The sequence below is a fragment of the Lepisma saccharinum genome, chromosome 24, assembly GCF_977018435.1.
Source record: "Lepisma saccharinum chromosome 24, izLepSacc3.1, whole genome shotgun sequence".
Taxonomy (NCBI): Eukaryota; Metazoa; Arthropoda; class Insecta; order Zygentoma; family Lepismatidae; genus Lepisma; species Lepisma saccharinum.
The window spans coordinates 56746587-56757889 of record NC_139252.1 but is presented as its reverse complement, the minus strand read 5'-3'; the positions used below and the strand labels follow the sequence as shown (position 1 = coordinate 56757889).

Below are 11303 nucleotides of genomic sequence, written 5' to 3'. Positions count from 1 at the left end.
CTGTTCCACCACCACATCGTTCCTTGTCTTGATTCTTTTCATACCCTCCCTTTCCTTCTGGCTCAAATTATCTAATCTTCTCTGTTTATCCATTTCTTTCTTCAAAATGGCTGCTGTTCTTCTTCTGTGTTAGAGAAAGTTGAAAGGATGAAGAAAAGGAATGAAGAAAAAAGAAGTATGAAGAAGGAAGAAAGAAGAGAAAAGAAGAAGATCAGAGGAGGAGGCATTCATCCATAACCAAAAAGGCAGGAGGGGTGGGGGAGTGGTAAGCAGGTGCTAATCTTGACCTGCCAATCACCTGTCAGTGTAGTAGACCCATTAGTCAACAACTGTCAGGAGGTGATATGTTTAATTCCTTCGGAGAAATCTTCATAGATAAGGACTGTCACCTTGATTTGTTGTTGTGTGGCTTGTGACCCTGCTATGTGTATGTAATCTTTCTGTATGTAGTATATTTCATCATTTTAGTTTAGTTCTTCGTCTGAGGAAGACCCTGATACAGGGTCGAAACGTTACGTGTTAAGTGTTTTATCTTAATAAACTGCCTTGGTCAGCAACGTATTGGTTTTAATATGGAAAAAACAAGGCTTAATTATATTACAATTGGACATTTTCCGAGGCTGATGAGGAAAATCAATGACTGGAAGGACTTGAAGAGGAAGGACATACACAAGCAGGAGCAAGAAATATTCTTGAGGGAGTGTTTGGAGAAGGGCACAACACCAAAGGGAATGAAGATAAGTAAGAAGGGATTGGATTGTCGCACCAGAAGATGGAAGAGGTTAGTACAGAAACTTGAAAAAGAAATGATATGGAATGAAATAAGAAAGAGGAAGAAGGAAATCAGAACAATAAAGGAGAAACTGGCAGGAATGGAAGAAACCATAGAAGATGGACTCACCATTTTTACTAGAGAATTCACATTCCATGAAATGAGAAGCTGGCAAGAAAACTTTAGGGAGAAGGTGAAACTGAAGATGAAGAAGAAAGGAGAAAGACTGGGATGGAGAGAGGAAAGAAGAGAAGAGGAAGAAGGTGAAGAGGGCAGGAGAAGAGTGGTTATAATCGGAGATGTTCAAATATCAGAAGAAGAGGAAGCTTTTTTGAAGTTAGGCCGAGGTTTCAAAGTGATGGAGAGAAATGTGAACTATGAAGAGATTGTATATGATATTGAGGAAGCGGTGCTACATATTGAAGAAGAGGCAGAAAGGGATAAGATTAGAAGAAGAACAGCAGCCATTTTGAAGAAAGAAATGGATAAACAGAGAAGATTAGATAATTTGAGCCAGAAGGAAAGGGAGGGTATGAAAAGAATCAAGACAAGGAACGATGTGGTGGTGGAACAGGCAGATAAGGGAGGGGCCACAGTTGTGATGGAAAAAGAATGGTACGAGAAGAAGTTTGAAGACCTGAAAGGGGACACGTATGAGGAGATTTGTGGAATGGAAGAGGAACGCAATATTAGAGAAAAGATCATAAAAGATTGTGGAAGGAGGGGGTTTAGAAAGCTCACAAAGGAGGCAGGAAGACTGCCCTGTTTAAAAGGCTTTCCCAAAATACATAAAGAAGAGATAAAGTTGAGACCAGTGATGAATTGCAGGGACAATATTTTGGAACCATTGGAGAAGAAGTTAAAAAAGGTAATTGAAGTGTTAGTGAGAGAACAAGAAAGCAGAGCCGTGAAAAACAGTGAGCAAGTGGTGGACCTTATAAAAGGTCTGAAGGAGTCTGGGGATAAAATCATAATGTTTAGCCTAGACGTGAGAAGCATGTTCCCGAGCATCAAAAGGGGACACGTAGTGGATATAGTGAGGAAGAAAGTGGGGAAAAGCATTATAGGAGAATGGGATAGTGAGAGAGTGGTACAAGCGCTGGAAACCATTTGGGACAATGGCTACAGCAGAGTGGGGAGTAAAATCATCAAGATTAGTGAAGGTCTGAATATAGGCTCTTGCTTGAGCCCTGTGCTGGCGGAATTAGTTATGAATGAATGGGAGAAGGAAGTGATAGTGAAAGGAGGAGATAAGTTAAGTCTGTTTTGTAGATATGTGGATGATTGTTTTGGGATATGGAAGGGAACAAAAAGGCAGCTGAGTAAGCTTGTTAAAGATGTAGAAGATGAGAAAGCAGGGATATTCCTTGAGCTCGAAACGGAACAGGAAGGAGCATTAAATTTCTTGGATATTGAGATGAAAAAGAAGAGAGGAATGGGGATTGTGGCTACATGGTATCAAAAGAAGTGTTCGGCAGGAGTGTTCTGCCACAAAAGAAGTGATGTGGGTGATGGAACTAAACGTAATTTTATAAGGAACATGGAAGACCGAATAAAGAAGATATGCACAGAGAAAGGGGAAGAAGAAACCAAGATTAATAGCCTGTGGGAACAACTAGAAGAGAATGGCTATGAAAAGAAAGACAGACACAACATCAACAGAAGAAGGAAAGAGATAAAAGAGAGAGGACTGGAAGAGAAGGAAGAAAAAGAAAAAGAGAGATGGTTTGGTATAAGAAGTATGGGCGATGCCACAGAGAAGATATGCAAAGTGCTGAGGAAAGTAGGTATAAGAACTTACAGGAAGGGAGGACGCACTATTTTAAGTATAGCCAGCAAGAAGAAGGAAGAAAAGAGAGAGGAAGAAGAGGAAGGGGTTATCTACGAGGTGAAGTGCAGAGGATGTGAAAGTGTATATATCGGGGAAACGAAGAAGAGACTTAAAGACAGGTTAAAGCAACACATGGATGATGTGAGATTGAAGAGAGACAGGAATGCCATATTCAAACACACTAGAGAAACAGGACATGAAGTTGAATGGGATTCGGCTAGGCGAATAGGAAAAGAGAAGAGAGAACTAGTGAGAAAATGGAAGGAGGCCAAAGAAATAGAAAAGAAAGGAGAAGACATCATGAATTGGAATGGAGGACTCAAGATAAACAAGGAATGGAAGAGTGTGTTAGAGAAAGTTGAAAGGATGAAGAAAAGGAATGAAGAAAAAAGAAGTATGAAGAAGGAAGAAAGAAGAGAAAAGAAGAAGATCAGAGGAGGAGGGATTCATCCATAACCAAAAAGGCAGGAGGGGTGGGGGAGTGGTAAGCAGGTGCTAATCTTGACCTGCCAATCACCTGTCAGTGTAGTAGACCCATTAGTCAACAACTGTCAGGAGGTGATATGTTTAATTCCTTCGGAGAAATCTTCATAGATAAGGACTGTCACCTTGATTTGTTGTTGTGTGGCTTGTGACCCTGCTATGTGTATGTAATCTTTCTGTATGTAGTATATTTCATCATTTTAGTTTAGTTCTTCGTCTGAGGAAGACCCTGATACAGGGTCGAAACGTTACGTGTTAAGTGTTTTATCTTAATAAACTGCCTTGGTCAGCAACGTATTGGTTTTAATATGGAAAAAACAAGGCTTAATTATATTACAATTGGACATTTTCCGAGGCTGATGAGGAAAATCAATGACTGGAAGGACTTGAAGAGGAAGGACATACACAAGCAGGAGCAAGAAATATTCTTGAGGGAGTGTTTGGAGAAGGGCACAACACCAAAGGGAATGAAGATAAGTAAGAAGGGATTGGATTGTCGCACCAGAAGATGGAAGAGGTTAGTACAGAAACTTGAAAAAGAAATGATATGGAATGAAATAAGAAAGAGGAAGAAGGAAATCAGAACAATAAAGGAGAAACTGGCAGGAATGGAAGAAACCATAGAAGATGGACTCACCATTTTTACTAGAGAATTCACATTCCATGAAATGAGAAGCTGGCAAGAAAACTTTAGGGAGAAGGTGAAACTGAAGATGAAGAAGAAAGGAGAAAGACTGGGATGGAGAGAGGAAAGAAGAGAAGAGGAAGAAGGTGAAGAGGGCAGGAGAAGAGTGGTTATAATCGGAGATGTTCAAATATCAGAAGAAGAGGAAGCTTTTTTGAAGTTAGGCCGAGGTTTCAAAGTGATGGAGAGAAATGTGAACTATGAAGAGATTGTATATGATATTGAGGAAGCGGTGCTACATATTGAAGAAGAGGCAGAAAGGGATAAGATTAGAAGAAGAACAGCAGCCATTTTGAAGAAAGAAATGGATAAACAGAGAAGATTAGATAATTTGAGCCAGAAGGAAAGGGAGGGTATGAAAAGAATCAAGACAAGGAACGATGTGGTGGTGGAACAGGCAGATAAGGGAGGGGCCACAGTTGTGATGGAAAAAGAATGGTACGAGAAGAAGTTTGAAGACCTGAAAGGGGACACGTATGAGGAGATTTGTGGAATGGAAGAGGAACGCAATATTAGAGAAAAGATCATAAAAGATTGTGGAAGGAGGGGGTTTAGAAAGCTCACAAAGGAGGCAGGAAGACTGCCCTGTTTAAAAGGCTTTCCCAAAATACATAAAGAAGAGATAAAGTTGAGACCAGTGATGAATTGCAGGGACAATATTTTGGAACCATTGGAGAAGAAGTTAAAAAAGGTAATTGAAGTGTTAGTGAGAGAACAAGAAAGCAGAGCCGTGAAAAACAGTGAGCAAGTGGTGGACCTTATAAAAGGTCTGAAGGAGTCTGGGGATAAAATCATAATGTTTAGCCTAGACGTGAGAAGCATGTTCCCGAGCATCAAAAGGGGACACGTAGTGGATATAGTGAGGAAGAAAGTGGGGAAAAGCATTATAGGAGAATGGGATAGTGAGAGAGTGGTACAAGCGCTGGAAACCATTTGGGACAATGGCTACAGCAGAGTGGGGAGTAAAATCATCAAGATTAGTGAAGGTCTGAATATAGGCTCTTGCTTGAGCCCTGTGCTGGCGGAATTAGTTATGAATGAATGGGAGAAGGAAGTGATAGTGAAAGGAGGAGATAAGTTAAGTCTGTTTTGTAGATATGTGGATGATTGTTTTGGGATATGGAAGGGAACAAAAAGGCAGCTGAGTAAGCTTGTTAAAGATGTAGAAGATGAGAAAGCAGGGATATTCCTTGAGCTCGAAACGGAACAGGAAGGAGCATTAAATTTCTTGGATATTGAGATGAAAAAGAAGAGAGGAATGGGGATTGTGGCTACATGGTATCAAAAGAAGTGTTCGGCAGGAGTGTTCTGCCACAAAAGAAGTGATGTGGGTGATGGAACTAAACGTAATTTTATAAGGAACATGGAAGACCGAATAAAGAAGATATGCACAGAGAAAGGGGAAGAAGAAACCAAGATTAATAGCCTGTGGGAACAACTAGAAGAGAATGGCTATGAAAAGAAAGACAGACACAACATCAACAGAAGAAGGAAAGAGATAAAAGAGAGAGGACTGGAAGAGAAGGAAGAAAAAGAAAAAGAGAGATGGTTTGGTATAAGAAGTATGGGCGATGCCACAGAGAAGATATGCAAAGTGCTGAGGAAAGTAGGTATAAGAACTTACAGGAAGGGAGGACGCACTATTTTAAGTATAGCCAGCAAGAAGAAGGAAGAAAAGAGAGAGGAAGAAGAGGAAGGGGTTATCTACGAGGTGAAGTGCAGAGGATGTGAAAGTGTATATATCGGGGAAACGAAGAAGAGACTTAAAGACAGGTTAAAGCAACACATGGATGATGTGAGATTGAAGAGAGACAGGAATGCCATATTCAAACACACTAGAGAAACAGGACATGAAGTTGAATGGGATTCGGCTAGGCGAATAGGAAAAGAGAAGAGAGAACTAGTGAGAAAATGGAAGGAGGCCAAAGAAATAGAAAAGAAAGGAGAAGACATCATGAATTGGAATGGAGGACTCAAGATAAACAAGGAATGGAAGAGTGTGTTAGAGAAAGTTGAAAGGATGAAGAAAAGGAATGAAGAAAAAAGAAGTATGAAGAAGGAAGAAAGAAGAGAAAAGAAGAAGATCAGAGGAGGAGGCATTCATCCATAACCAAAAAGGCAGGAGGGGTGGGGGAGTGGTAAGCAGGTGCTAATCTTGACCTGCCAATCACCTGTCAGTGTAGTAGACCCATTAGTCAACAACTGTCAGGAGGTGATATGTTTAATTCCTTCGGAGAAATCTTCATAGATAAGGACTGTCACCTTGATTTGTTGTTGTGTGGCTTGTGACCCTGCTATGTGTATGTAATCTTTCTGTATGTAGTATATTTCATCATTTTAGTTTAGTTCTTCGTCTGAGGAAGACCCTGATACAGGGTCGAAACGTTACGTGTTAAGTGTTTTATCTTAATAAACTGCCTTGGTCAGCAACGTATTGGTTTTTTTATAATATCCATAAAAATGACAAAGTGGCAGAATTTTAGAGAGCTTCTTGTAATGTTGATTAATTCCCTTAAACGATTGCAAATCCCCATGATGTAATTATACGAGGGCAAATCAAAAAGTCTTTGCATCTAATTTTTCTCTAGCTTGTTATAAGTGTTACTACAGAAGCGCTGTTATCAGTTGGCAAAGATGGCCGGAGTGCTCAGGAAGTCCACGCCATATGAGCAGCGAAGTGTTATTCGTTTCTTATGGTGCAAAGGACAAACAGCCACAGATATCCACACGGAAATGGAGCCAGTGTATGGGGACAAGTGTTTATCAGTGCGAAGTGTGCAGTGGTGGTGCATGGAGTTTGAAAATGGACGAGAAAATGTGGAGGGCAATGAGCGATCGGGCCGAACTTGTTCCTCGTTGACACCGGACAACATTACCTGTATTGATGAAATGGTGAAAGTTGATCAACATGTTCATCTGAAGGACATTGCGCAGACCTAGCCCCCAGTCCTCCCCCATGGCGCAGTGGTAGCGTCATTGCCTTGTAATCAAGGGGTCCCGGGTTCGATACCCGGTGGAGGCACAAGTGGTTCGGATCCCACTTTAAACTGTAGGTCCAGTCCCGATTAGCCTTACTGTGCATAAAGTGGACTTAAAACAGCAACTACCTAGCCCCTAGTGATTACCATCTTTTTGGTCCATTGAAGAAGTTCCTGGCAGGACAGAGGTTCACGAACGACACCGAAGTGCAGAACGTTGTTCGTCGTTGGTCCAGTGATCAGCCTTCTATGCAACGGGCATTGCGAAACTTGTGGTACGGTGGGACAAATTCCTCAACAGGTGTGGTGATTATGTGGAAAAATAGCAAAAAGTACGTAGAAGATTGTGTATATCTTGTTTTTCTCTTATGGTTTGTAATCTGGCAATAAATAGTTAGGCGCAAAGACTTTATGATTTGCCCTCGTAATTACACTACTACTAAAAAAAATGGAAAATTAAAAATATTTCTTATTATTTTTAATTGAAAGTGGTGAATGTTAACGGCCGCGGTGGCTCAGTCGGTAACACATCTGACCATGCTAAAGGTCACGGGTTCGATCCCCGGCCGATTCAAATCCAGGAACTTTTCTAACGTTGGAAGCGGTCCCGGCGCCCACCCAGCGTCGAATGACATGGATAGCTGGGAGAAACCCTGGGGGGTAAAGGCAGTCAGGGGCATGATGCTGATCACATCACCCCCACTCACGACCAGATCAAGAAAGTGTGGGGCGTTACCCCCACACCCCTATATGCCTTCATGGCATGGTGCTATGCACAGGGGAGCACTTTACCTTTTTTAGAATGTTAACTGTGTTTGTACTCTTGTACTTACCTACTCTCATCAAAGTTATATCATTTGGTAAAATGTGTACACCGAGTGACAATACTTCCTCAATATTGGTAACCCTCTGGTGGTTTATATAGAACCCACCAGCACTTATTATCCTTTTCGCATCGCCTACAAGTACAAGAAAGTACATTAAATATTATTATAATTTTATTTTATTTATTGCTGCTGTTAAAACATACTATACAGAGTAGCTATTCTTTAAAAATAAACCCTTCTAAATATCTCAACATACTTATTCTTTCTTCTAATTAGTGCCACCTCAAGCTGACATAACTACTGGAACATCTTAAGCTATGTAAGAAGCTACATGTGGCCTGCCATACAGGGGACTTTAATATGATTCCCAACATGGGTTATCTTAGGTAAGAATTTTCCTGACATTGTCCCTGCACAAAATTGCTCTGGGGTTTACCCAGAATCTAATAAATGGGTACTTAGAGGGTGGGGGGAGCCTGTGGTGTGAAGGTGGCTGGACATGGTGCTGAGCTTATAACCTCCACGAATGTCAAGATCGTGAATGTGTGGGGTCCTAGCATCCTACCGATTGCCTTCATGGTATACTTCAATGAACATGATATACAGGGTAATGCAGTGATGTATAGATACCCGTAATATATAGTTCAAAGGCTTGTAACTTACAATGCAGGGGAAATTTGAAATCTGGGAGATAATTTTGTTTGCTGCATTGGGACTAGAAATAATAACTGTATAATGTGGAAAAATCCATAAACATACAATCACGGTTCCATATACATATAACCTTTTCCTAGCCAGAAAAATGTATGAACAAAAATTTCATAAAAAGATGGAATTTTGTAAAAATATTAACAAATCTGCAAAAGTTCGTATTTATAGTGTGAGCTGAAAATTTATTTGGGAATACCTGAAAAACTTGGAAAAACCAGGCTGTTTTGTTATGGCAAAACAAATGAGAACCTGATACTCTAATAACTATGTATTACAAAATAATAAAAGTTTGTCAAGTAAGATTCAATTAAAGATGTAAACATTATAAGAAATGCAAAAATGAAGAAAAAGAGGAGAAGAGAAATAGAAAGTGAGACGTAGAAACAAAGCATATTTGTGAAAAATTAGGGGGGAGGGGGAACAATAATGAATAAGGGGAAATAGCAAAATGGATGCAGTTACTAGTGTGCAGAATAAACAATTATTAAAGTTCCCAGGGCCACTAGTGTTTATCATATCAGTAACAGAGTGCTTTTAGCTGACAGAGAGTGGTATTTGTATGTACCATATCCTATATTGGGTCTGGGGTGTAATGGGTTACCTTTTGGTAAAGTACCAAAAAATTCACTTCACTGTAGTAGTTTGGTCCAAAAAAATATCCCCACCCAAAGGTTTTATTGAAAGCAGATGAGAATGAAAACTAACCTAATTTAATTAACTCTGATAAACTTACTATTCATTTTTCCACGTAAGTTTCTTTCAGCGATTGATTTCGCCACTCGTCTGGTGGCTTTGTCAGGCGTGAACTGTCTTGCTGCGGCTGGCGTGGTTCCTTCTTCTTCCGCTTGCACTTATGGTGGCGCTAGTTGACTCACTTTTTGTCGTTCTCGTGCGGGTGTAGAGCTTCCTTCTGTTGCCGCACCTCGGGGTTTTGGCGCTGCACAAGGCGGTTCCAGATCTTGTCATCTGCTTTCACGGAGCGGTGTTTGTTCGGTAGGCAGGCAGGCTTTTTTGCGAACGTTTGGGGTCTGTGCTTGGTTTCTTGTTGCAGGGGAGGAGCAGGTTGGGTGGGTGTGCATATTCCTGATGGTGGGAATCCAGGTTTTATTGAGGGTCCCGGTATTGGTGTTGAGGTCGGCGGGCACGGTCATTATTGCGTAGGTTTCTTTTGAAAACCTTTCTAGTGCAGATTTTGCTTGCAAAACGTTCGCAAAAAAGCCCGCCTGCACACGCGAACGAACACCGCTCCGCGAAAGCAGACGACAAGATCTGGAACAGCCTTGTGCATCGCTAAAACCCCTAGGCGCGGCAACAGAAGAAAGCTCTACACAAACACAAGAACAACAAAAAGTGAGTCAACTAGCGCTGCCACAAGTGCAACCGGAAGAAGAAGGAACCACCCAGCAGAAGCAAGACAGTTCACGCCTGACGAAGCCACCAGACGAGTGGCGAAATCGATCGCTGAAAGAAACTTACGCGGAAAAATGAATAGTAAGTTTATCAGAGTTAATTACCTATCTTCGCGTAACCACCAAACTGATATCTTTAGATACAATGTAACCTAATTTAACCAATAATTTTGAAGTTTACTAATAGACAACTACCTATACTTTGTCTTGGGAATCCGTGGAGCAAGACCATGCGGTAGTGAAGGGGAGAAAGCGAGTGGGCAGAGCAAAGCAGTGCACGCTGATGCAAATGGATGGTAGCTGCAACTGCATTTTCCTCTCCATGCCCTCGCTTCCATTCTCATGCGTTAATTGGTAGAGTCAGTACTTGTCCAGATGCATGTACACATGCAAGAAAATTACTCTGGGGTGTTGAAATAAAAATACATCTACAACATTGCCATCAAACATATACGTCATAAAATACAATTCAATTCTTGTGTATGAATGATGTAATTCACGTCGATTATCTGTGTGAAAGGATGTCAATAATAGGCATTCTTATCTACAGTCACCAGTTAATTGATACTTGTTTCTAAAATAAATAATATTGGTGTTCCTATGACATTGAAAGACATGAATAAATAAACAAATATTGCAAGTGGGGATATTTTTTTGGACCAAACTGTACATCATGGTAAATCCTTCTTGCAGGCCAATGAGACTCTGGCACCTGGATCCACAGGCAGGATAATCCTCTGTGGAGTCATGCTGTCCTGTGTTTGTCCTTATGTACAGTGGGATCCATAAGTATTTCCAAGCAAATTGCCATCACCATGTTTACTCCCTTTGTTTTATGCAAATGTGAGCTTCAAGAACTGACACAAAACACCAAACAATCTGCTTACAACCTCTGAACCAGTATAAGTAATACCAGTTCTTAAAAATACGATAGTGTAGTGTAGTACGTAGTGTAGAATTCTAGACTTTTACAGTGTCAGGAAATTTCTAACACTTTCGTATGTAGGATGAAAATAAAAACCAACAAAAATAGTCACTGACAATTTGCCAGGCAATACTTATGGATCCCACTGTACATGGAGTGCCCCTTACAGCCTCAGCTTTTAAATATCACATGGAGATTTTATCCTGAGACAGTGTAGCTTTAGTTGTTTCTTGTACACTACAGCACTATTTTAGCAATTGATTTAGGGAGTTTTAAACACACATTGTATTTTATTTCTTGTTAGGTCCCTGTGCTGAGTTTTATTATAGATAAGGGGTTTAAACCTGTATTGCGTGTTAGGTAGGAATAGCCTAGGTTCTGACTTATCCACAATTTAAATCAATCAATCAATAAACCTACATTGACCCATCCTTAATATACAACCTTTGTTCAATAAATACGGTGAATGAATTGCTGATGTGTGGTGTTGTTGGTACTACTGGTTGACGGTCAGGTCAGTGAACCCCTAGTCTGTCAGTCATCGTTCGCGAAGGTGTGTGGTTGTCCAGATGCGTAGTTTGTGCGTACGCGTTGTGGAAGTAAGGTGCAGTGCAGCGACGCTGTTATGGGTGAAATGGAGCAACGTACGAATGTGAAATTCTGCTTCAAACTTGGGAAAATG

General features: G+C 40.7%; 1 protein-coding gene across 1 annotated transcript in view; it reads right to left on the bottom strand.

Annotated features, from left to right (window-relative positions):
• The window catches only part of TyrRS-m (Tyrosine--tRNA ligase, mitochondrial), a 68574-nt gene that overhangs the window by 10927 nt on the left and 46344 nt on the right, over positions 1 to 11303 (bottom strand). The window contains exon 10 of the mRNA XM_083110757.1: positions 7583 to 7708. Within this exon, the coding sequence (XP_082966883.1) occupies positions 7583 to 7708 (126 nt within the window). The remainder of the gene's footprint in view (positions 1 to 7582; positions 7709 to 11303) is intronic.